The sequence below is a fragment of the Rattus norvegicus genome, chromosome 10, assembly GCF_021556685.1.
Source record: "Rattus norvegicus strain SHRSP/BbbUtx chromosome 10, alternate assembly SHRSP_T2T, whole genome shotgun sequence".
NCBI classification, from domain to species: Eukaryota; Metazoa; Chordata; class Mammalia; order Rodentia; family Muridae; genus Rattus; species Rattus norvegicus.
Genome location: NC_141543.1, coordinates 45104101 through 45130911, shown reverse-complemented (window position 1 = coordinate 45130911; position 26811 = coordinate 45104101). Strand labels below are relative to the sequence as shown.

Here is a 26811-nt window from a genome sequence, read left to right as displayed (position 1 = left end):
CCCCAGAACTGGGATTACAGATGTGTGCCACAACGCCTGGTTTAATTGTTTTCGTTCTTTTCCCTCTCAGCTCTTCCTCATCAGAGGGTCCTGAGAACCATCTGTGGCTCCTGGGGATCTCTCCTGCCCAGGCCTCAGGTACTTCTGGTGTGGAGCGCCGCTGGCACCTGCCCTGGCCCGGCCCCGGCTCTGCTCGGGGCCCCGCGCAGGCCCTGCTCTTCCGGCATTTAAGGCGCGCAGCCGGCGCGGCTGCAGCTCCGGGCGATTGAGAGTCACAGCCGGCAGGACGCACGAATCAGGATGGGCTGCAGGCACAGCCGGCACAGCCGCGGCAAGCGCGCGGAGAAGGTACCGGGAGCCCGCACACGGAGGTCTGCCTCGGGGGGCGCTCAGAGGGACGGCAGATGGACAACAGTCGGAGGGGGGCAGGCACGGAGACCGGGGTGCAGGGAAGGGGGGTGCTCTGTCCCCGCCCGTGTCGAGCCAACTCGGCAGCCAGCAGCCAAGTTAACACACTCAGTCCCAGATAAAACTGCAGCTGACCCTGCTGTCCCCGCGGGGAGATGACTGGTGTGTCTGTGGCAGGTGGCCTTCAGTGTAGGGGCCGTCACTGTATGGCGGAGGACGAGACTCTTAACCTTTCTGAGCCTTGAGGTAAGGTCTAAGGCCGGCAGTCTCTGAGTGGTCCACAGCCATACGGCGCCAGCATCACCTGAGACCTGTTGGAGACAAGCACCCCGGTATGCTCAACGGCTACTAGACACAGCTTGCTTCTTTAACAAGTTTCGCCTGGGATCACGGCACCCTGTAGAGCCTAGGAAGAGGGTCAGGGCTTCCTGCGGTCTCAGAACCGTGCGTGGGCTGCTCTTAGGGTAACTGGGAGGGGCCAAAGAGGGAGTCGATTTGTAGTCTCCTGCAGCTCTCTCCTCCCTTCCTGTCCCTCCCCCCAGGGCCCTGAAGCTAGGTTAGAGCCCAAGAGACTGACTCAGGTTTCTGCGCCTTGAGGTCTGAAAAGCGTCAGGAGGTCAGAGCCTGGGAACACTGAGGACAGCAAGAGGCCCAGAGAAGGGAACAGGGACCTTGGAGTTCTAGTCGTTTGTTCTGTCAGTCTCTCTACTCCTGGTGGGGATGAACAGCCCGTGAACTTAATCAGTCCCCACTGTGAAAATGATTAATTTTGCAATGAACTTAAGCTCATTAGTCTCCCTGTTATCTCTGTTTACCTGTCCCTAACTTTGTGTGTGTGTGTGTGTGTGTGTGTGTGTGTGTGTTTTCTCCCCCACCCCCACTTTTTGAGACAGGGTCTTGAGTAGCCCAGGCTGTCCTCAAACTTAATGTGTACCCAAAGCTGCCTTGCACTTGCCTCTCCAATGCTGTGATTACCATGCCCCATCACAGCAGGCTGGATGTTTTTGTCTAGGTTTTTTAGACAAGGTCTCAATATGTAGCCTAGGTTAGCCCCAAACTTTCAATTTTAATTAGCCTCCCCAATGTTGAAATTATAGGCCTGCCTACCATACCTGTCTTCTAGTAACTTCTTGATAGTTGCAAAGCCCTTCACTTTTGCTGCCTCAAACAGTCTAGCATGTCTGCCTTAGACCTGTGTGACTTTGCTCATAGTGTCTGTTAGCAAGGCAATGGGCTGCCTTTTGGCTAAGTTTCCACCTGTTCCTAACCCTCCTAGTTGGTGTTTTTGCTTAATTTCCAATGCAGGTGTCAAGCCATGAGCACCCAGTATATCTTCACAGCCTGCCAATACCCCTGGGAGATGGGACTCTAGAATAGAGGTTCGGGGTCACAAGAGTCAAACCACAATGATGACACTCCCTAAGTATTTTCACTTCCTCTTCTGTGTCAGGAAGGCCCTGGGAACCATATTGAGCTGTGGAATGAAGCTTCCCCCATTACAGGTGCAGACTCTAAGGCTCAGAGAGGATATGAGAGCTGAATGGTAGGATGACTGCCAGGAGAAGGATAAGGGGCTGGAGAGATGGCTTAGTGGTTGAAAGCGTTGGCTGTTCTCCCAGAGGACCCAGGTTCAATTCCCAATACCCACATGACAGCTCACAACCATCTGAAGTTTCAGTACCATGAGAGCCAACACCTTCTGGACTCTGTGCAACCAGCATGCGTGGGACATACAGACACATGCAAGCAAAACACCTATACATATAAATTTTTTAATGTGTTTCTTAATTAAAAAATATAGAAGACTTGCTGTGTATGGTGGCACACAACTTTAATCCCAGAACTCAGGAGGCCAAGGTAGGTGAGTCTTTGTGAGTTTGAGGACAGCCTGGTCTACATACCAAGTACCAGGACAGTCAGGACTACATAGAGAGCATGTGTGTGTGTGTGTGTGTGTGTGTGTGTGTGTGTGTGTGTGTGTGTGTGTGTTTGTGTGTGTGTATGGCCATCTTACCTTCCACTTCCCACTCCGACCCCCCATGTGCATCACATGTAGTGGGTGCTTAGGAATGCAATGAAAGCCAACTGGGAGCCAGGCCAGGGTTTAGCCTGACATGCCACAGAAGAGCCTCTCTGGACTGCGAGGAAGGCTTCTTGGGTGGGGAGTTTGGCAGCAGCCCCCCCCCATAAAAGCTAAGGGCTTAAGGGAAGTCTGGGCTGCAGAAAGGCCAGGATATGAGGCTTGTGCAGAGTGAGGTGGCCAGCAGCAGTGAAGACAGCTGAGCCTTTACAAGAACCACACCCCCAGGCTTGGGACAGTATCTCTAGGTCAAGGATCCCCCTAGTACCTCTATTGCACTGACCCAAGGATCTGATGACCTCTGTGCTCTGTGGCTTGGATAACCAAACACTCTAGACCTTCCCAAGAGGCCTAGCCTGGGGCTAGGTCACTGCTCTCTCAGGACAGGACAGACTGATATCCTGGGGACAGGGGCTGGGGATGTAGCTCAGTGGGTGCTGAGCTAGGATGTAGGATCTTGGTCACTGGGAAAAGCTAAAGGGGAGTCAGATTTCCATTTCTTGTGTGGAAGTAGTTGAAAGACAGACAGACAGACAGACAGACAGAGGAAGGAAGGAAGGAAGGAAGGAAGGAAGGAAGGAAGGAAGGAAGGAAGGAAGGAAGGAAGGGAGGGAGGGAGGGAGGGAGGGAGGGTAGTGAGTTCCTCATTACTAGAGGGGTTCAAGCAGAGGCCAGATGCCATTTGAGTAAGACTAGCAGAGGTTATAGAAGCCCCACATTTACTAGTCCGTTTGGGAAATCTAATCACTGCACTTCAGTAGCAAGTTTAAAAACTTAGAAAGATAGGAAGAAACTTGGAAACTGCTTCTAAGCTCACCAGTCGGAAAGAGCCTCTGCAAAATGCAGTGGATGAAATTCTCAAAGGATTAATAAGAAAGCTTTCTCTTGTTTTGCTTTGCTTTTTAAAAAAGAAACCAACAACCCGGGTGGTAGGGGCACATGCCTTGAATCCCAGCACTCTGCACACACGACTATCAGGTCCCCAGGAGCTGTAGTTATAGAAGACTGTGAGCTGTCCAACATGAATACTGGGAACTGAACTCCAGTTCTCTGGAAAGCCAGCAAGTGCTCTTAACCACTTCGCTGTCTCTGCAACCCTAAATCCGAGACTACATTGCCTATGGCTGTCTTCTGGTGTGTATGGCTCTACAGGCTGCATTTTCCCACATGAAACAACCTGTGGAAACTTTTTTTAATGGCCGCCTAAGGTCCTGGCCATTGTCTTTCCTGTTGAGCCAGTTCGTGTGTGTGCATTGGTCGTTTGTAGCCCTCCACCTTTGACACTTATGAACTTCCTGTGTTTTCCTCCTAACCTGAGTCGCAGTGACTTTGCCCCTAGATCAGAAAGAGTTGAGTAAGCAGTGGTCCCTTGGCTGGGACTCGAAGGGATGAGACTATCGCTGGATAATTGTGTCATGCACGGGGGGTGGGCGTCCCAGGCACATTTGACCTTTTCCCTGGGGTTGCCAAAGACATACTAGTCAGGGAGCGTGAGAAGAGCTGCCTGCCTGATCATGCCGCAGCCGTTGCTGTACCTTCTGCCCCAGCCAGCAGAGACACATCATACTAGGATGCACATGGCCCCTGCTCCAGCCATCACAGTAGCACTGGCCCTCACACGACCTCTGAGCTAATGTTTTTAACCCAGAAAATGATGCTTCATAAGTCATCTCTGGATGGATCCATGCAAGCTCCCATACACAGAGTAATCTGAAAGACTCACGAGGTTCAGCCACATTTCTGCGTTGTACAGTTAAACCTCTCAGCTTAGAATGCACCAGAAAGCTTCCTGGGAGTTAGGGCCTGGGGCTGCAGCTCATCAGAGAGAGTGCTTACTTAGAGCTGACAGGTCTCTGGGTTCCATCCCCAGGACTGCACAGAACTGGATGTGGTGATGCATGGGAGGCAAAGGTCGGTGAATCTCTGAGTTTGAGGCCAGCCTGGAGTACAGAATGAGTTCTAGAACATCCAGGGCTACACAGAGGAAACCCTATCTCGAAAAACAAACAGCCATATAAAAAAGATTTTGAGGGCAGCCTGGGCTATACTGTGTAACAACCTGACTCAGGAAAAAAAATTCCTAAGAATCATTGCCATTGAGACACACACACACACACACACACACACACACACACACACACACACACACACACACACACACCACCTTTGGTGTTATGCCTTCTGAGCTCATACACGTCCTTAGTTTTGCTTCTTAAATTTGTGGTTGAACTTACAGGAAGTTAGAATCTCTCCCTCAGAGCCTACCCCACCCCAGCCTCATGTAAATGCACCCACATTTGCCTTGGTCTGTGGGTGTTATGCTTGAGCCTATGCTTCCTGTCAGCTCGTAGAGTCTGCAACTACAGCCTAACATGCTGTTAGTTGTACAGGAGAGCTGTTTGACCCCAACTTGTGCATCTTTGGGTGTTCGAGACTACCCCTGACATGTGTGTTCATAGATCCTACAATGAAAAGAAACCTGCAATCTGCCTGGAAAGGAGATGTCGGGGAGCCTCAAATTTACAATGGCTGAAGCTCGTGGTGAGCAGGCATGGTGGTATATGGCAATGGTCACAGCACTGGAGGAGTACTAGCGGGCAAGAAGATCAAGAATTCATCCTTACTATAAAGCAAGTTGGCGGCTAGCCTGGTCTACATGAGATACTGTCTCAAAAACAAACAAACAAACAAACAAACAAGCAAACGCTAAGCAAAGCCTACCTTAGAATCGTAGGCTCACATGCTATAACGCTGAGTGACCACCGTTCAGACTGATACCTCATGAGGATTTAGCTTTCCATCCTCAAGGTCCCATCGTCAGCACTGTGAACCGTCTTCCCAGGATGTGTGGAACACCTCTTAGGACCTGGGGTGTGGCCCACTCCTCAACTCTTTCCTTCTGGGCTCTTATGCTCTTCCCACTGTTCAGTGAGTGCGTTGGCCACTGTTATATTCCAAGAGAGTCTCACACACGGAGTCTCACTATGTCACCCCCGTTGTTCTAGAACATGAGACCCTCCTGCCTTGGCTGACACTTCCAGCTCTACTTCTCTAAGATGTGTGCTATCTGCCCATTGGAGTACCATGCCTGTCCTTTGTGCTGGCTTCTACATTTTCCAATTGCAAATGCCCTGCAAAATGATCTTCTTCGTGTTTAATGAAAGGACTTCTCCCTGTGTGCAGGGACCAGGGAGCACACTCATAGGAGGTGGCAGTTGTGCTGGCATCCTCTCCTCCTAGGGGAGGGGTTCTCAACCTGTGGGTCGTAACCCCTCTGGGCACAACCAATGTTTTCACCAGAGACACCTGAGACCATCAGAAAACACTGACATTTACATTACAATTCCTAACTGTAACAAAATTACAGTCATGAAGTGCCAACAAAAAATAATTTTATGGCTGGGGAAGGTCGCCCTGACATGAAGAACTTTAGTAAAGGGTTGCTGCTCCTGTAGATTGCTGTTTGTGTGTTCTACTCCCTCAAGAGTGCCTTGAAATCTTAGTTGGTCGGATAAGGGTAGAGCCTTTGATTGGACAATGGAAGGAGAGACAGAGGAAGAGACAGGAGAGACAAGATGGGACCAGAAGGAGATGCCGAACCAGAACCCCGTGGCCCTAGTAGCCATAAGTAACTGGGGATTTCGTAGATGGGAAATAGAGTAATGTAGGGTACATTTGCCCGATCTAGGTGTCCAGCTTAAATTTATAGCAATTGAGTTTTGTGTTCTTTGTGTGAGCATTTTGGGGTTGGAGATTTAAGGTTATAAATCTGGCTAGTTATTGTGAGTCTCTGGTGCTGTCAAGGGGAAGTGGGAGCAGCAGCTGGCTTTCTACAGGCTACCCACAGGTGATGGATGGCCTGGGAAGTGACAGGGGCTTGGCAGCAGCTCACTGTGAGAACCAGGGCAAGACCTCTGCTTGGGGCTGGCCACTGGGGGTTGGCCAGACCGCCATTACCAGTGCCTAGCTGGTTTAGCATAGACTACACTCTATAGGTTGCAGCGTTAGGAAAGTTGAGAAGCACTGCCCTGGGCATTTGTCTGTCTGTATATTCTGACCTGGGCTGCTGGGAGGCAGGGTGGTATGAAGGATTCCAGATAAGCAAGTACCTCCCCCTATCCTCTACTCCAGACATACTTCTTCTGTGATGCTTGAACATCCAGGTATGTCAAACCTCCAACCCCCTCCCTGTTCAACGCAAACACAGGACAAGATTGATGGTGGATGGGATAATAAGATGACCTCACTTGATCTCCATCTATAACATACCAAGCCCAGGAGGGCTCTTGGGTTTCCTATGGTCCAAATGTCTGCTTCCTAATTTCAGAAGCAATGGAACCATTCGTCCCAGGCTCCTGCCATGGTGCCTTTCTTGCCCAAATGGGCTGTGGCTCTGGAACTCTATCATCCCAATGTTATGTTGCTTCTTGTGTGTGTGTGTGTGTGTGTGTGTGTGTGTGTGTGTGTGTGTGTGTGTGTGTTTTTAGTTACAACAATGAGAAAAGTCACTTAAAAAATGGCTGGACTCTGGGCCTTGCACAATCTCTGCCATTGAACCATGCCCCAGCCTTGCTCAAGCCTTTAAAACCACTGTATTCATAGAACATAATTTGACCATTAAAAATAGAAATAGAGGGGCTGGAGAGATGGCTCAGTGATTGAAAGCATGCACTGCTCTTCCAAGCTCTCAACTGCCTGTAACTCCAGTTAGAGCCAGGAGATCCTTTACCCTCTTCTGGTACCCATGGATACATGCACTCACATCCACATACTAACACACACACACACACACACACACACACACACACACACACACACACTTAAAAATAAAACACATTTAAAAACAAAAACAAAAATAATGTCAGAGGTGGTGGCATTTTATACCCAGCACAAGCAGGTGGATGTCTGTGAGTGAGGCAAACCTGATCTACACAGTGAGTTCCAGGCCAGCCCTAGAAAGAAAGAGAGGAAATAAGAAGAAAAGAAGGAAGAAAATTGGACTTCACAGTTCACACTTGTAATCCCAGCACTTGGGAGGTGGAGGCAGGAGGATCACGTATACAAGTTCATCGTCAGCTACCCAGCAAGTTCAAGGCCAGTCTGAGCTACTCGAGATCCCGCTTTAAAACAAAACAAAGCAAAAAGATCAAAAAACGGGTATAAAGGGCTGAAGAGATAGCTCACTGGTGAGAGCACTCTTCCAGAGAAACCAAGTTTGATTCCTAGCACTTGTCTGGTGGCTTACGACCATCTGTAACTTCAATTTCAGGGCATCCGATGCCCTGTGCTGGCCTCTTTAGGCACCAGACACTTGCATGGTGCACAGACGTCTATGCAGGCAAACACTAATATGCGCATGTTTAAAGGTTTTACATTATTTATTTTATGTATATGGGTGCTTTGCCTGCATGTATGTATGTGTATGTGTGTACATGTTTGCCTGGTGCCCAAAAAGTTGAGAAGAGGATGTTGGCTTCTCCAGGAGATGGAGTTACAAATGGTTGTGAAAAACTATGTGAATGCTAAAAATCAAACCCAGGTCCTCTGGAAGAACAGCCAGTGCTTTAAACTGCTGAGCCATCTCTCCAGCTCCTAGAAAAGAATTTTTAAAGAAAGAAACAACCTAGATGCCTCACATTAAGATTAAAAACTAGGGGTTGGGGATTTAGCTCAGTGGTAGAGCGCTTGCCTAGGAAGCGCCAAGGGCCTGGGTTCGGTCCCCAGCTCCGGGAAAAAAAAAAAAAAAAAAAAAAAGATTAAAAACTAAGTTACCCAGGATATTTTATTTAAGTCACTATAGTTACAACATTTGCAGGCCAATGAATATATAATAAAATATATGAATATATATTATATGCATAATATCTGAGAAATTAAGACATTAGAGACCATACATAATATCCTAGTTCCAAATGTGGTTATGCAGGTAGGTATATCGTATACGCTGCCATATTCCAGGCTTATCCGTGGATCACAGGATCTTACTTTTAACGTTTTTCTGTATTCTCCGTCACTCCCTCAGCAAATGCTGACTCCTGTGTTAACTGGGGAAAAAATTGCACTGTGAATTAATGCTTAAGTATGAGAAAGTGTCAGGGCCCTCAAGTGTGATGTAGTTCAGTGGCAAAGTGCCTGACAATGTACAAGGCTCTGGGCTGAATTCCCAGTGTCCCAGGAATGCAAAGGGGGGGGGGTAGGGGAGGGGGGAGGAACTGACTGTGGGGAACCTGGGTGTCACTCTGCAGAGAGGGAGAATCTGAGGCAGACTGAGAGGTCTGCCACAGCTCTGCAGGGCCTGTTCCTGCCATGTTTCTCAGACACACAGCAAGAACTTCCTGAGCCTGAGGCTAGCTCTTTGGTTGACTGAGCTAGTCAGTGTAGGCGCTTTCTACTGTTCTGAGGGAACTGAGGTCTGGGAGCTCGTGTGGTAACACAGTGCTGAGTTTAGGGTTTGAACTCAGAGCTTGGTGTATCTAGAACCTCAGCCTTCATCATCGCTTAACTCTACACAGTCTTTGTCTTTGTGGATCTGCTCTGACTGGAGCATATGACTATGCCTTTTGTTCTCTCTCTCTCTCTCTCTCTCTCTCTCTCTCTCTCTTCCTTTCTTGTTTGTTTTTTGTTTTGTTTCGTTTTGTGACAGTGTCACTGTGTAGCCCTGGCTGTTCTAGCCTTGAACTCACAGAGGACATCCCCCTGCCTTTGCCTTCCGAGCGCTGGGATTAAAGGCGTGCACCACCACTGCCTGGCTTGTGGGGGTTCATTTTTAAGATTTATTTTTATAAGTGTATGTCTATAGAAGTGAATGCCACATGAGTGCAGGGAACATAGAAACCAGAAGAGAGTGTCAGATTCCCTAGTGCTAGAGTAACGGACAATTGTGAGCCACTCGATGTGGGTACTGGGAACTGAAATCTGGTCCTCCGGAAGAGCAGCAAGTACTCTTAACTGCAAGCCTCTCCCCACCTCTGAGTTCGTCCTGTTTTTGTTTCAAACTCTCCATGTAATTCATGTTGGCCTGGAACCTGCAATTCCCCTACTTTAGCCTCCTGTGTGCTGGGATTATAGGCCTGCAACACCACCCTGTCAAGGTGCAACCTAATTTGAAATGCCTCAGTTTCCTTGTTTGACATAACCAGAGCTTCACAATACTGTTTGTTTATTCTCTGTGTGCGAGTGAGTGTGAGCGTGAGAATGTGTGTGTGAGTGTGTGTGTATATATGTGTACACATGACACTCAAGTGCAGTACGGAAGACATCATATGACAATCAGTTCTCTCCTTCCATCGTGTGGGTCCTGGGAATTGGATTCAGTTGTTCGGTTTGGTAGCAAACTCCTTACCCACTAAGTCATCTCACCTGCCCTACTTTGGCTATTTTTATAAACATCTCACAATCCCTTTACCAAGAAGAAAACCTTTGGGGCTAGAGAGATGGCTCAGTGGTTAAGAGTACTGACTACTCTTCCAGAGGATGTGGGTTCAAGTTCCAGAACCTTCAAAACACTCATACATATTAAATAGATAAATAGGTAAATAAATCACTATTTTAATTAAAAATTTTTTAAGAAAGAAATGAGCCTTTGAGGCTGGTGAGAAGGTTTAGGAGGTAAAGGTGTTTGCCTCCAAAACTAATGACTCCAAGGACCCCTGGTGGAGAGAACTGACTCCCCAAAGTTGTCCTCTGTTCTCCACACATGCACTGTGGCATACACACATGTTCATGCACGCACGCACACACACACACACACACACACACACACACACACACAAATAAAAATAAAAACATGTATTTTTTTTTAAAAAAGAAAGGAGCCCACACCCTTGGGGCATTTGTTTTGGGGCACACTGGCCCATCTCACTAAGAGCAGTAATGACAAGATCCAGTCATTGGTGCCAAGGGATTCAATGCTCTCCACACCCACAGCATGACTGGATTGGCTTGTTGAACTCGAGGATGAACTGCGAGAGAAAGAATCACTTCCAGACACACCACTTCTGGCCCGTTGCCTTCCTGCTAATCTGTAGTAGTTGGTTCAAGACCCTAAAGGTCTCTTAGTGGAAGCAGGGGCCTGGCATGATTTAAAGGCACAGCCACTCCATCTCCCTACCTCACTGCATGACCTATGATGACACCTACACATTTGAAGAAGGCACACAGTGAGTGTTTGGTTTGAAACCCTTTTGCCATGTGGGTATGGCCACACCAATTAATCTCTTCTGGCTGAGACAAAAGATCAGACGTTAAATACAACTACAGTTGAGCCTGGTGGCATTCACCAGTGAAGACCTGAGAGGCAGAGGCAGGAGGATCATGAGTTTCGGACCAACCTGAGCTACAAGAGACCATATCTTTTTTTTTAAATGTATTTGTCTCTCATATATTATATCCAGACTGCAGTTCCCCCTCCCTCCTCTACTCCCAGTCCCTCTTTCCTCTACACCCCCCAATCTATTTCTCCTCTTCAAAAAAGGGCAGGCTCCCATAGATATAAACCAAACATGGCCTATCAAGTTTCAGTAAGAGTAGGCATCTCCCCTCATATTAAAGCTGGGTGAGGCCTTAGGAGGAACCCAGCAGGAGGAAAAGGGCTACAAAGCAGTCTTAAGAGACAAGAGACAGCCCCTGCTCCCACTGTTAGGAATCCCACAAGAAGACCAAGCTATAAAACTATAACATATGTGCAAAGGGTCAGTCCCATGCAGGCTGCCTGGTTGTCAGTTCAGTCTCTGTGAGCCCTATTGGCCCAGGTTCTATGGGTTTTTTTTTTTTTTTCGGAGCTGGGGACCAAACCCAGGGCCTTGCGCTTCCTAGGCAAGCGCTCTACCACTGAGCTAAATCCCCAACCCCCGTTCTGTGGGTTTTCTTGTGTTGTCCTTGACCCCTCTGGCTCCTACAATCCTTCCTCTCCCCGAGCTCTGCCTAATGTGCGGCCGTGAGTCTCTGCATCTGTTTCCATCTGTTACTCAGTGGAGCTTCTCTGATGACAACTGGGCTAGACATCAATCTCTGAGTATGGCAGAATATTATTGTGATCATTAGGAATCAGCTCATTGACTTTTTTTTTTTTTTTGCCAGTCCTGTTTGGTTCTATCCTAGGTCTCTGGGCTATCCAGCCTCTGGGTCCTGTCCCTCCAGGCAGTGTTGGGGTAGACCCCTTCTCATGACAAGGGTCTTGAGCTAGACAAGTCATTGGCTAGCCACCCCCACAATTCGTGTGCCACCTTTATTCCGACATATTTTATAGGCGGGGCAGACTGCAGGTTGAAGCTCTTATAGCTGGAGTGGCGTCCCCAATGTATGTAAACTTCGATTCCACTGCTTAGCTTGTCAGTTTTATGCCAATACCATGTGGGATTTTTTTTTACTATAGAAATCAGGGGTGGTATTACCTTCTAGAAGTTCTTTTTATTATACGGAATTGTTTAATCGTTTTAGCTATCCTGGGTTGGTTTTTTTTTTTTTTTTCTTTCCATATGAAGTTGAGTATTGTTTTTTTCAAGGTCTGTAGGGAAGTGTGTTGGAATTTTTATGGGGATTGCACTGAATCTGTGGGTTGCTTTTGGCAGTTTGGCCACTTTGACTATGTTAATCCTACTGATCCATGAGCATGGGAAGTCTTTCCAGCTTCTGATACCTTCTCCAATTTCTTTCTTCAAAAACTTGAAGTTCTTGTCACACAGGTCTTTCCATTGCTTGGTTAGAGTCACACTACGATTATTTTATATTGTTTGTGTCTATTGTGAAGGGTGTTGTTGCCCTGACTTCTTTCTCAGCCTGTTTCTCTTTTGTATACAGGAAGGCTGCTGATTTTTGTTGTTGTTTTTGTCAGTTCATCTCGTATCCAGCTACTTCACTGAAGGTGTTTATCAGCTAGGAGTTCCAAGTAAAATCTTTGGGGTCACTTCTGCATACTATCATATCATCTGCAAAAGCAATATTTTGACTTCCATTCCAATTTGTATCCTGCGGTCTCCTTTAGTTGCCTTATTGCTCTAGCTAGAACTTCAGGTACAGTATTAAATAGATATGGAGAGAGTGGGCAGCCTTGTCTTGTTCCTGATTTTAGTAGAATTGCTTTGAGTTTCTCTCCATTTAATGTGATGTTGGCTATTGGCTTGCTATATTTTGCCTTTATTGTGTATCCCTTTGTGTCCCTGATTTTTCCAAGACTTTGGTCATGAAGGGATGTTGGATTTTATCAAAGGCTTTTCAGCATCTAATGAGACCATATCTTAAAAAAAATGCATGGGGGCTACAGAGATGATTTGCCAGCTAACATCTGTCAGTAACTCCAGCTCCTGGGAATAAAATACCTTCTTCTGGTCCTAAGAAGCACCCGTATGCATGCAGTTTACACACACACACACACACACACACACACACACACACACACACATTCACACACATAAATAATAAAAATAAACATTCTGGGTATAAGGGCACTTGATGATCTGAGTTCAACCCCTAGGACTCACATAGTGGAGGGAGAGAACTGGCTTGTACAGGTTGACCTCTGGCCTTCACACATGTGTGAGAGAAACACATGCCCACAGTTGCTAAATAAAGTGTCCAGTGATTTTTGCGAAACACTTTTGGGGTGTAGCTCACTGGTAAAAACACTTGTCTGGCATGCCGGGAGATGTTAGGAGGGATTTTTAAGTCTATCCAGAATAGATGATACGTATGAGATCAGAGGTCCTTATGCACTGACAAAGGCTTGAAAAATTATCTAGAAATGAAGCACAAACGAAGTCTCATACAATGATCGGGCTGCGTGAATCAGGGGTCAAGGTCGAGGATCATGAGGAAAAGTGGTACAGGAAATTCAGAGTAAAGCCAACTCAAGCAGCCAGGCCCAGCAATTCCTGTTCCCTCTTCCTAGCTCATTCTCCCGCCCTTTCTCTCCCTTCTGCCTCAGTTTCCTCCCTTGCTGTGGAAGCAGTAAGGAAAAGCTTAGGCAGGTGTACATTTGTTTTCTTAACAGTATCTAGCCTGACGTCTTTAACTGTACATAGGAAATATACCCAGAATCAGTCTTCAAAGTTCTGAAGTTTTGAATCTCTGCAGATGAAGCTGCATAGTTCGAAACCGATTGTTTCATTACATTGGATGGCTTCTGTTTGTTTGTTTGTTTGTTTGTTTGTTGCTTTGAGAGGGTCTCATGTACCCTAGGCTCAAACTCACTGTGCTACCAAAGTTGACTTTGAACTTCTGGACCTCCTGTCTCTACTATCCCAGTACCGGGATTACATATCTGGCTTTAAATGGGTGGCTTTAAAAAATGTTTATTTTTGTTTTTATCTGGGGCGTTGGGCGTGGGAGAGATGCTCTCATGCTTATGGGTGCCCACGGAGGCCAGAAGAGGGCTTCCAATCCCCAGGAATTGCCAAGCAGATGCTAGAAATTGAACTCAGGTTCTCTGGAAGAGCAGTCAGTGCTCTTAACCACTGAGCCATCTCCCTAACTTCCCAGGGTAGCTTTTTGAAAGAATTGTGGGAGCCAATGAGAAAACACAGTGTGTGAAGATTCTGCTGCCAAGGCTGAAGACCTGAGTTTGGTTCCCAGAGGCCAAGGGATAAGGGAAGAAAAGCCATTCCACAAGCTATTTGATTCCTATGTGCACACTCATACGTACACAGGTGCGCACAAATAAATTAAAGTGATTTTATTTTAACGATGTTTTATTTGTGTATGGGAAGGGGTGCATGCTGCACTGCACATGTGAAATCAGACCACGACCTGCAAGAGTCAGGCTTCTCCTTCCTCCATGTGTGGGTCCCGGGGCCAAACTCGGGTTGTCAGGTTTAGAGGCAGGAGACTGTAACCATGGAACCATCTTATAGCCCAGTGAATGATATTTTAAAGTCTAAAGTAAGGGGCTGGGGAAAGGACTCGACGGATAAGGCATCTGCCACGCAATCGTGAGGACCTGAGTTCAGAAACCACATAAGGACAGACTTGGTGGCACACATCTGTCATCTCACCACTCCTATAGTGAGATGAGAGACGACAGGAGAAATTCTGGGATCTTACGGGCCAGCCAGCTTGGAGGATGCAGCAGAGATAAGATAAGACCCTGTCTCAAACCAGGTGGCAGGTGAGGGCTGGCACCTCTGACCTTCACATAACCCGTACACACCAAAAAAAAAAAATAATACTAATAAGATTTATTTTCACACGCGTGCTCCCATGCACGTGCATAGGCAAGAAGAGGGGATCAGATCCCCTGCAGTGGAGATACAGGAGGATTCGAGCTACCAGGGTTGGGTGTTGGGTGCTGGGAATAGAACTCAGGACCTCTGGAAGAGCAGGGAGGACTCTTAGCCACTGAGCCATCTTTCCAGTCCCATGAAGACTCTTAAAAGAATGTCTTTTGGGCTCTGTTGGTTTAGGCAAACACATCTCAGGGAACTGTACACAAGGAGAGAGTGTTGCCTCAGATAGCGCCAGGAAGGCAGGGACTCATGACCTGCAGAATGCATCAAAATATTGTTTGCTTAGATGAACTTACCAGAAGCTCGCTTCTTCTACAATGGTGAGTCAGATGTGCGCCTCTCTAGGACTGCAGTGTGTTTTGATAACATAACTGTCCTGATGTTGCTGGTCCCACCACCGACCTACAGAATCCTTAACTGTGGACTCTCTTGTATGACGGAGCACTAGTGCTGGAGGGGAATGGAGCTCCCCCTGAACACACAGGCTCTTCTGGGACAGTTGTGATAAACTCTATCATCTGACTCTCGCCCTTCTCAGAGTGCAGTGGATCTGCCACACGTCTCAGTTGTGAGACAGTGAGACTAGCTGCAAGTGGTCAGCCTGGAGAGACGGTGCCACTATTCTCCAATCTCTGTAGGCACTCCAGGGACCTGACTCGTGGGACCCCAGATGAGGGACTTGAGAACAAGAGGCAGAAGTGACTTGTAACTTTTAGAACTTGAAGCAGCATGAAAAACAGGGTGCTTCACGTAGACCCGCAGAGGCCAGTCCTGCCCTGTGGAAGAAACATCAGCAATACAAGACTCCTAGGACCTTTCTACCTAGGCAGTCTTCTGGTAACTTCTCTGCACCTTAGGATGACAGGACCTCTTAGGCTTGCTATGTCTCAGATGGCTTCTGCCCTGCCTCACCGTCTTTCCCCTCAGTCATAGAGGAGGTGGGGTACTAATCACCCAGTTCCAAGGAGCCCCAGGCTGTATGTAGTAGGCTGTTGAGAGACGGTGTGCTTTAGCCCGTCCGATCTCAAGCCTGACCTACTCTTCACTCTAGGTGGAAGAGACACAGACAGAACTTCTGGAGACACTGGACAAAGAGGGAAGGATCCTGGAAGGAAGGCATGAGGAGACTGGGCAAGGTGAGAAGTGGAGAGGCCCCGGCAGCTCCTTTCGGATTCAGAGGGGGTGATGGAATTTTCCTTGGGATGTGCCTTTGACATTCTGTCACCATGCCTTGCTTTCCTTTATTTGAGCATCCTCCCCCTCACACCCATTCTTCTTTCCTTTTAAAAGCATCTTGAGGAAGTCTACCCACCTTACGTGGGGCATACCAGCATACATCGATAATCCCAGGAGCTGGGAAATGGTAGCAACAGGAGAGTCAGGAACTCAAGGCAAATCTATTTTACACACAAAGCGCAGGTCAGTTTAGGCTACCCCAAACCATGTCTCAAAAAGGGAAGGGATCAGGATCTAGAAAACCTATACAAATGTTCACTTTCTTACAACCACCTTCAGTTCATACAATGATGGTACCTAAAAGTTATGGCTAGGATGAGGCTGGGAAGGCAGTTCAGTGGGTAAAATGTGTGTAGCACAAGTGCCAGGACTGGAGTTCAGATCCCCAGAACCCATGTAAAGATGGGCCACAGTGTGTGCGTCCATTCTGCTCTCATATGGTGAGATGGGGGCGGAGACAAGAGAATCCCCAGAATCTCACTGGCCAGCTAACCTACTGTATGCAGTGGCACACAAGGTCAGCATCTGGTTAGTCTCTGACCTCTGCGTGTGTCTGTGCTCAACACATACACATATACATGCACACACTACACTCACCATGTACACACACAAACATAAACGAAATTATGTCTAGGATAGTCAGGCATGGCTCATGACCATGTGATTCCATTACACACGAGGCTAAAGGTAAGAGGCCAGTGAAGTTTGAAGCCAGTCTGGGCAACATGGTGAGTTACAAGCCAACTGAGAGACACAGCAAAAACTGGTCTTTAAAACAATGAAGCAAAACCTGGAGTGATGGCTCAGCAGTTGATACTGTATCTTACTCTCCCAGAGGACCTGAGTACCCACATCTGTAAGTTTACAACCACCTGTAACTCCAATTCTGAGGGCCCTCTTGTGGCTTCCACAGGTATTGCAGTTATATACATAAACCCACACACAGACAGACAGATGGACGGACGGACACACACACACACACACACACACACACACACACACACATACACACACACATACACACACAGACACTAAAAACTAAGGGTTTTTTTTAATTAAATAGAGTTTTTGTCACATTAATAGTTTTTAAATAACTTACAATTAAAATGACCAAGTTCATGTATACTTATTTTTCCAGATTGGCAAAACACACATACAACATTGGTATGTGTGACACTGGTGACATTAAGCACACTTACAATCCACTAAGTGCATTGCAAATGCAATCATTACTACTACTACTCAGTTCAAGAACATTCTCCTCCTCACCCCAAAAAGAAACACCCAGCAGTAGTCACTCCTCATCTTCCCACCAGCCTTTGGCAACTGCTAACCTGTTCTCTGATTTCATGGCATCAGACTCATATAAATGACATTAGACAGCCTAGCTTACTTCACCCAACAAGATGCTTTCATGTTACAACATACATCTGGACTCCATTTCTTTTTTATGGCTGACTAATACTCCACTGAATGGATGTACCATACTTTACTTATTCATCATAGATATTCAAGCTGTCTTTACCTCCAGCCACTATGAATGGTACCACTAGCTCAAGTACTTACTTCAACGGGTGTTTTTTTAATTTCATCTCTCTTTACATGTAGAAGGAAAATGTGATATTTCTATACTTAACCTTCAGAGAAACTCCCAAACTATTTTCCCATAGCAGCTATCCTACTTCATGCTCTTCCCAGTAAGGTGTAAAGGTCCCAGTGGCTCCCCAGCCTTGTGAATGTGTATTGTTTGCCCATTTCTGTCATCACTGTGGTGAGCACAAAGTGGCATCTCATTATGCGTGTCTTGTTTGGTTTGGTTTTCTTGTTCGTTTGCTATTGTTTGAGACATTAATCTCACTGTGTAACCCTGGCTGGCCTGGAACTTACTAATTGCCCAGCCTGACTTGCAGCTTGCAATGATTCTCCTGCCTCAGCCTCCTGAGTGTTGGAATTAAAGGCATGTGCTACCACACCCAGCCAATGTGTTTGCTTTTAAGACTGGATATCACTAAGCCAACCAGCCTAGTTTCAGCCTCCTAAGTATTGGAGTGACAGAAGCATAACACCATGCCTAGTTTATTGAACTTTTGATCTGCATTTCTATAACTACTAATTGGTTGACATATTTTTGTATACTGTTAGCATTTATATAGATACTTTAGGAAAGTTATGTATGTTTTAACAGCATTAAAATTGACATTGAAAATATACAGAATAATAATTCCAGAATTATTATTTTTGTTTTTTTTTCAAGACAAGGTCTTGCTATGTAGCTCTGGCTACATAGTAACTGGAAACATTGTAACTAGGACAGAAGTCTAAACAAGTCCTAGAACTCACTATGTAGACCAGGCTAGCCTTGAACTGGCAGAGATCTGCCTGCCACATACCTGGCTCCAAATTGCTTCCTTTGTAAACTTTCGTGGTCATACAGCATCCGTGTATAAATTTTATATCTTGTTCTTTAAAATATTTGTGTATATGTATGTGTGTAGACCCATGTGCATGCAGTACCCTCAGAGGCAAAAAGAGGGCATCAGATTCCCTGCAGCTGGAATTACAGAAGATTGTGACTTGTGCTCACTGAACTCTGGTCCTCTGTAAGAGCAGCAGATGCTCTTGACCCTGAGCCTCCCTCTAGCCCTTGTTTTTTTTCATTTAACAATGTAGCAAGCATGTTACCAAGAATAGCTACAAAAATGAAGGCTACCATAATCCAGCACTCAGGAAGCTGAAGCCGAAGGATGACAGGGAAATTAAAGCCAGCATGGCTACAAGGTAAGGCCATGTCTGATGGGAAAAGCAAGTTTAGACAATAACCCCTGTGTGTTTGCTCAGTTCAGGAAGTCTAGAAATCTAGATTTGGTCCTTAAAAGTGGACCTTTTCATGAAGATTTGCTTCCCCTTTGGCATTCAATCCTTCTTCCCAGAAACATAGTAACTAGGACAGAGGTCTGAACAAGTTTCAAACCCTTGAAACATTGTAATATTGCCACAGAATGTTTGGCAATAGAATTTGAACCCCTGGAGGGCAGCTGAACATTAAGTTCAGCATCTGGTCAGTGTCTAAGATCCACCTTCTCTACCTACATGGGAAAATCTGTGGACACTGGTTTAATAATATTTAGTACAATAAATATACAGATGCCAAGTGACCCACTATGAAACCAGGAGCATGCCAATTTAATCTTCCTGGTAGTCAGAATTTCGTCCTATTTTTCTGCTTTCTTTCCCCCCCCCATAAAGTAGTGTGTGTGTGTGTGTGTGTGTGTGTGTGTGTGTGTGTGTGTGTGTAGGTGAGTGCATACCACAGCACATGTGTTATGTGGAGGTCCGAGGACTCCTTGTGGGAGTCAGTTCTTGGGTCTTGGGTATCAAACTAAGATCATCATAGGGAGGCCTTACTTAACCCAAGCAATGGCATTTTTTGTTGCTGTTGGTTGGTATCATTGTTTGAGGTGGATCTCACTGTGTAGCCTTAGCTGACCTGGAACTTCTATGTAAACCAGGCTAGCCTCAAACTCCTTGAGAACCTCCTGACTTACCCTCCTAAGCACTGGGATAAAAGATGGGTGTTACTACCTGGTTTTGGTTTTTTTTGTTTGGTTGATTGGTTGGGTTAGGTTTGGGTTCGTTTGGGGTCTGTTTCATTTTGTTTTGTTTTTTTGAGACAAGGTTTCTGTCTTAGTTTGGGTTTTACTGCTGTGAACAGACACCATCACCAAGGCAAGTCTTATAAATGACAACATTTAATTGGGGCTAGCTCACAGGTTCAAAGGTTCAGTCCGTTATCACCAAGGTGAAAGTGTAGCAGCATCCAGGCAGGCACGGTGCAGGCTGTGCTAAGAATTCTCCATCTTCATCCGAATGAAGCCAGGAACAGACTGGGCATCCTCAGGCAGCTCGGAGGAGGGTCTCCAAACCCACCCCCACAGTGACACACCTACTCCAACAAGGCCCCACCTTCTAATAATGCCACTCCCTTGGCTAAACATATGCAAACCATTACAGTCTCTACAACCTAGGCTAGCTTTGAACTTCTGGTGATCCCCCTATCTCAGCCTTCCAACTACTGGGATTATAGGTATGAGCCACCGTATCTGGCTATGAGCTCTCTCTCCTATGATGCGGCTCTCTATGGCCCAGGCCTTGGGCTGTAATTAATTCCCTCTTCCCATCACCTCTGTTACATTTCACTGCCTGGTCATTGATTGGCTATTTCTGAACGATCAGTCAGATTAAGATGGGGTCCCAATGGGGTCTGTGGGAAAGGGGAGTGGTAAGTCTTAACCAGACCCATTGTGGGATGGGCTGATCTCCAGCACTCTGTGCTGCCTACCTGAGAAGACCCAGTCTCTTTCCCCTGGATCCTGCCCTTACAGACAACCAGGTAGAACTTCTTCGTCCCACTTCACAGCTGAGGGTAATGACTTTGAGTCACTTGCTATCATCCTCTAACAGTCTCTCCGTCTTGAAGAAGAGGAGGCAGAACTTTGGGGATTCCTGCCACAGGTGCTCTGTCCTTTTTGTGATTCCATGACCCAGCCTCAAGTGTACACCTTTCCCCTGGCCTGCTGCAGCAGGATGCCATTATGCCTGCTACAGGGTCTTTGCACCTGAGCTTCAGGAGTATAGTGCCCTCCTGCTCTGGTGGGGATCACTCTCTCCCAGGAGGAGATGTTTCTGTTTCCCAGGGATTTGTTAAGCACTACAAATGTTTTCTCTATCTCCAGTCCTGCGTTCTTTCCATAGCTGGGATGAAATGCTTTCACCAGGAGCAGATTGGAGAGAAAGGGGTTTATATTGGCTTAAATTTCTAGGTCACACTCCCATCATTGAGAGAAGTCAGGCAGGAACTCAAGGCAGGAACCTGGAGACAGGATCTCTGGAAAAATGCTGATTGCTAGCCTGCTCACTGGCCCTCACTTACCTGTGCTTAGCTAATTTCTTACCACCTGCCCTACCACAGTGGGCTGAACCCTCCCACATCGATTGGAAGTCAGTGCTCTGCAGATTTACTCACAAGCCAATGTGATCCTGCCAATTCCTCATTTGAGGCTCGCTCTCTCTCTCTCTCTCTCTCTCTCTCTCTCTCTCTCTCTCTTAAAGATTTATTTATTTTATATAAGCACACTGTCACCGTCCTCAGCTACACCAGAAGAGGGCATCTGATCCCATTACAGATGGTTGTGAGCCACCATGTGGTTGCTGGGAATTGAACTCAGGACCTCTAGAAGAGCAGTCAGTGCTCTTAACTGCTGAGCTCTCTTTCCAGCCCCAGGTTCCCCCTTCTTAAGTGGCTCTGGACTGTATCCAGTTGACAATAAACTCTAGCCAGCACAGCTCATGAGCCAGCGTGGGAAAGAGAAAGATGAAGAAGACGATTGCTCAGCTCCTGGGTCCTGTGAGCCCTCTGTGATCATCAGAACCTTCTATACTAGAAGAACTAGGCAGAGGCTTTGGGGGAAAGTGAGTTTATAGAGCTCTCCTTTCTTCACAGTCCAGCAGACATCGAATGCACAGGAGAAAGATGCTCTTAGTGACTGCGTCCTAGAGGCCAAAGCCTCATTGCAGGTGAGAAGGGTCTGGCCATTTGGGTGTGGGAGATGGAGAAATGACAAGGAAGCCATGTATGCCACACACACACACACACCCCAAGTAACCAAAAATGATGCCTAGATTATAGGGAACTGAAGCACTTGCTTTCCATGTGTCCTGGCCCTTTGATGTGATGACCAGATAGTTGGTTAAGGGGCCTTGGCTTGCAAGTAAGATTGGCCTCCTTCTCTGTGGTGGTTATCTGCTTTGGGTGTTTTGGGGGAGGGGTTACTAATTAATTTTATCATTATGTCATTTTATGTTTATGTTTTTGTCTGTAAGTATGTCCATGCATCACTTGTCTGTCTGGAAAGAGCTATAGGCAGCCATCATGTGAGTGCCGGGAACTGAACTGAGGTCCTCTGGAAGAGAAGGCGGTGTTGAGCCATATCTCCAACCCATCAGCTTTCTTCTTAATTGTCAACTTGACATAACCTAGAATAGCGTGGGAAGGAAGTCTTTTTTTTTTTAATTTATTTATTTATTATATATAAGTACACTGTAGCTGTCTTCAGATACACCAGAAGAGGGCATCAGATCTCTTTACAGATGGTTGTGAGCCACCATGTGGTTGCTGGGAATTGAACTCATGACCTCTGGAAGAGCGGTCGGACGCTCTTAACCGCTGAGCCATCTCTCCAGCCCGGGAAGGAAGTCTTAATGAGTAATTGTCTGCACTGACAATTGTCCTGTCGGGTATTGTCTCAATTAAGCTAACTGGGAAGACCAGCCTGTTGTGGACAACACCCAACCCCCAGGGAATTCAGAGGGGTCCAGAACTATGCCAGGGTGGGGAGGTCACACTGAGCACAACCAAGCAAGCAAGTGACCAAGTATACACTCATTTCTCTGTGTGTCCATTTATTTACTGTGATTGTGGTGTGGCTGTTTAAAGTTCCTGCCTGTGGGGAGGTTGGCTTCCCCACAATGATGGACAGGACTCCAGCTGAAATGAGTCCTCTTTTGCCCCTGAGTTGCTTTGTGTTGGGGTGTTTTATCCCATAGCAACAGAGAGGGAAGTAGAGCACTTTCCAAGGACTGTCAGGAGGATTTTGGAGATGGCACGGACTGAAGGCATTTTGAGACTTCCCAGAGGGGTGAAGTCTACCTGGAAGATGCTTGGGATGCTTCAGTGAGGAATCACAGAAAGAAAGTCCTAAGCAGTATCAAGCGACTTGCTCAAAAGCATGGAGGAAGGGGAAGAAACAAGTTGTCTAAGGAAGGCCAGGAGGCCAGGGGTGTGGAAGGGGGGAGTGTGTGTGGCAAGGGCCATATGGTAGGACTGAGCCTGGGAGCATAGGAAGAGGTAGGACTCTGCCACAAGGAGAATGGCTGAGGAGATCTCTGTCAGAGGAAAGGCATAGAGAGAGAGCATGCCCTGAGATTGGGGTAGGGTGTGATGCTGAGCCACTGCATAGACAAGTAGAGCTTGACATGACTGGGCTTTGGATATAAGTTGACATTGGTCACCCCAAGAGTTTAGGGATCAGTATTAGTTAGAGTTAACTTTTCTTACTACTCCAATTAAATACCTAACCAAAAGCACCTTTAGGAAGGAAGTGTTCATGTTGGCTCATGGTTTGAGTAATTTCATTATGGTGGGAAGATGTGGCAGCTGGTCGAGTTGCACCCAGCAGAGAGTGACAAACACTGGTGCACAGCTTGCTCTGCCCTCTTTATTCAGTCCTTGATGCTGGCCCATGGCATGGTGCCACTCAGATTCAAAAAAAAAAAAATTAAAAAGTGGTTCTTCCATCTCAGTTAACCTGATCTAGAAACATTCTTAAAGGCATGCCCAGAGGTTTGTCTCTTGTTGACTCTAGATCTTGTAAAGTCATCAATCAGTATCAACCATCACATGTGCCATTAAAAGCTCTACAGTGAGAGGTGGTCCAGGAGTGTTTCAAGACTTAGATGCAATGGATTCAGCCTGCTCTGCTGTGCAGTATATGGTGTAGGCCAGAATCACAATGAAGAATTTTAGCCCTCCTGTTTTTTACTGGTATAGTAAGAATTACCTTGACAGGCCAGACTCTTTGCTATCTCCCTCCTGCTCCCTTCCCCAGAACACGTGTGCAATTCATGTCCCACCACAAGAGGCCAGACAAGCCAAGATGAACAAGGTGGACGGGTCCATCCTTAGCCGACTCTATAGAAACCACATCCAGGTAGGTATAGAACACTGGCAGACCTTTATTCTTGATGCTATGGGAAGGTCATGGGCAGGCACAACCCTAGAGGGCAAGCCTCAAACCTGACAACTTCCCTTTCGCAAGAGCCCAGAAGCATGAGGTTCCTCAATTCACACTAAGAGAGGCAGACAGATGGTAGAGCACACAGCTCTATATAGGGTCCAGAGAGAACTTGGGGCAACTAGCCAACCTGACACAGGGGGGTAGCATGTCAGCCTCCCAAACTACAGCTGTGTGCCCACCAGGCACATGCCTCAGAGAGTGTCCCTGGGAGGAGATCCGAGAAATAAATGCAGCATGTCCATGAAATCACACAAGACCAATGCAGTGAGCTTCTGGGAGGTTGGGGAACAGAGAGGACCCAGGTCACTCCACACTGATTGATGGGGCCCTTTGGTGTCCTTCTCTAGGATTATGGGAGCCCTGGCCCGTTCTGGGAGCAAGAGCTGGAGAGTCTGCACCATGTTATTGAGATGAAGAATGAGCGAATTCATGAGCTCGAGAAGCAGCTCTTCCTCCTGGAGATGCTGGTCAGTGCTGGGGCCCCCCACCCCACCCCCATCCCTCATCCCTCCCCTGCCAGCTTGGCTCTGCCACTCCTGAAGGAGTCAGTCACCTGACTCCTGTCATTTCTTGGGCCCTCAGGTTGCTGCAACTAGAGCAGTACTGGGCGCCAGCAGCCTAGCTCCTCAGGAAGGGTGGCAGCCATCACACTGCAGGCAGAGGCTAAGAAAGGAGGTGAGGCCCACAGGCCAGGCAGACAAAGAGGCTAGACTTAGTAACGGTGAACTGGGGAGCTAGGGTTCCATTTGAAGACCCAGAAATGAGGTCTCAGAACCCTGGGCCAGCATTACTCTTAGGATCTGTCAAATGTGGATTTGGTTTGTTTGGGTTTTTATTTAGTTGGTTGGTAGATAGATAGATAGGTAGGTAGATAGATAGATAGATAGATAGATAGATAGATAGATAGATAGATAGATAGATAGATAGATTGATAGATTGATTGATAGACTTTGTGTATGTATGAGTGGGTGTGTGTTTGCCATGGCATACATGTAGAGGAAGTCAGATGACAACTTGCAGGAGTAACTTTTCTCCTTTCACCATGCTAGTTGCTGGGATTGAACTCAGATTGTCCAGCTTGGCAAGAAACACCCTTTGTCCCCAGCCACCTCTTTTTAAAACCCTTTTTAAAGAATTATTTAAGGTTTATTTTTATTTTGTGTGTGTGAACACTTTGCCCACATGTATGTCTGTGCGCCACATGAACCCGGGGTCCTCTTCATGAGTAGCCAGCATTCTTAGCCACTGAGCCATCTCTCCAGGTCTGATTGAGCCATCTCACCAGCCCTGGTTTTTTTTTTGCTTTTAACCCTCTACAGTAGCAAAAGCCAAGTGGACAGTCCATCTTAACTCTGACCTTGTTTCCAGTTGGCTTCTTGCTCCATAAAGTGGAATGCTCATCTGGAATGAATCAGTGTCCAGGGGAGAGGTGGTAACGCCCACTGTGCCGAGAGTGAGTGAGCCACTCCATTCCAAGCTCCTTGGTTTGTTACAGAAAGAAAAAAATCTGATCTTAGCGCTGAAAAACACCACCCTGCAGCAGGAGGTTGAGGACCTACAATTCCAAGCTAGGAACAGGTTGGCCATGTCAAGGTAGCTGTCTGCCTTCCTCCCATCCCATTCCTTTGGCCAAAACTTCCAGCTGGGAGGGACCTGGTAGAGTCTGGGGGCTGGATCGACAAGTGGCCCCAGGACCTGTCTTGGGAACGTGACTCCTCTTTCCTTGGGAGTCGGGAAGCCCAGTGTTTCAACATGAGAAACAGGAAACAGGAAACAGTCTACCTAAGCAGGCATGCGCGGAACAAATCGGTCCTGAGGATTTGTAAGTTGATTATCCCGTGTCATGGGCTGTTGAATGCGTGACATATTTTCTGGTGGAATCCTCCTCTGGATGCCCATTTGCTAGTGAAGAAACCGAAACTCCGTGCCACCCAAGGTGACCCAGCTAGGCAGGGAGGCTCAACCTGGAGCCACCCAGAGCTCTGACCTGTGAGGAGTTGACACTTGAACCACAGAGAAAATCACCCCTCACATACAGACAGGCAGCTGGGGTTGGGGGAAACACCTTGGAGAGAGAGAGATGATGATGACTCCCCCTCAGGAAGGCTTCCTGAGGGAACCGGTTAGTTCAAGTAATAGTTGCTCCATCAGGCAACCCTTGCTCTGTCTGTACCACAGGCAGCTCCGGAAAGACCTACTTCAGGACCTCGAAAAGGAGTCACAGAATGGCCACTGCTGCAACAGACGGAGAAGCCACTGAATATCTGAGTACTAGAGGCCAGCACCTCCTCCATCTTACCTCGCCCTCTGATACACTTCAAAGGCCTCTGCCCTCAGTGTAAAGGAAGGAGCAGGGACTGGGCCTACCATGGTTCTGAGACTCACTGCTCCCTCCAAAGACTCTGTGGAAAAGAGAGCAAAAGCCACTCCATTCTTCTCCCAGGATGGATGAGGTGGGGGGTGGGGGTGGGGAGAGCTCCTACAAAGCTGGTGGGGAAGCTTGGGGCACCAAGACCACCCCTCAAAGTGCCTTTCCTTAGTCGGCCCAGGGAACAAGCAGGTAGTTATCTCCGTCCCTTTGCTCTGTCCTCATGAGAGCATTCAAGACGTCTCCCATGGCAGCTGGAGCCATTTGTACCATGGGACAAAGAGGGGCAGTCCCAATCCCAGACCATCACCTTTGCTGACAAATCACCAACCTATCAAGTTCTTAGTGCCACACCCATAACTCTGACTCAGAGAAAAAACGGTAAAAGACACAATCCAAGAAAAAGGAACACAGTATTGTTTTTAATGAGAGGGGTCTTAACACATAGCCTAATCTTGAACTCAAAGTCACTCTGCCTCAGCCTCCTGAGTGCTGGGAACATGGGCATGTACTACCACACCCATAAGGGGTTGAATCTGCTATAGAGCTAAGCACTGTTACTATATTTAAGTATATTTATCTAAGGTTTTAATGTGAAAATTAATTTTTTTTTGTTAAAATAAAACTCTATTTTTCATGTCCTTTTCA

At 47.0% G+C, this 26811-nt stretch overlaps 1 protein-coding gene across 20 annotated transcripts; it reads left to right on the top strand.

Moving 5' to 3' along the window:
- The first annotated feature begins 222 nt into the window (after positions 1-222).
- On the top strand, positions 223-26811 carry Ccdc69 (coiled-coil domain containing 69). 20 transcript variants are annotated; one of them, XM_087573600.1, is made up of 8 exons: positions 223-348; positions 15758-15842; positions 21443-21516; positions 23607-23708; positions 24143-24262; positions 24378-24470; positions 25291-25373; positions 25974-26811. In XM_087573600.1, exons 1-8 carry the CDS (start codon positions 301-303, stop codon positions 26053-26055), a joined length of 687 nt encoding a protein of 228 aa, XP_087429726.1. In that variant the 5' UTR covers positions 223-300; the 3' UTR covers positions 26056-26811. The 20 variants fall into 20 exon arrangements, 15 of the variants coding, with proteins under 15 accessions (XP_087429726.1, XP_087429725.1, XP_087429729.1 ...); XM_087573599.1 differs by having other exon boundaries at positions 25291-25388; XM_087573603.1 differs by lacking the exon at positions 24378-24470 and adding an exon at positions 13964-14130 and having other exon boundaries at positions 223-371; positions 25291-25388.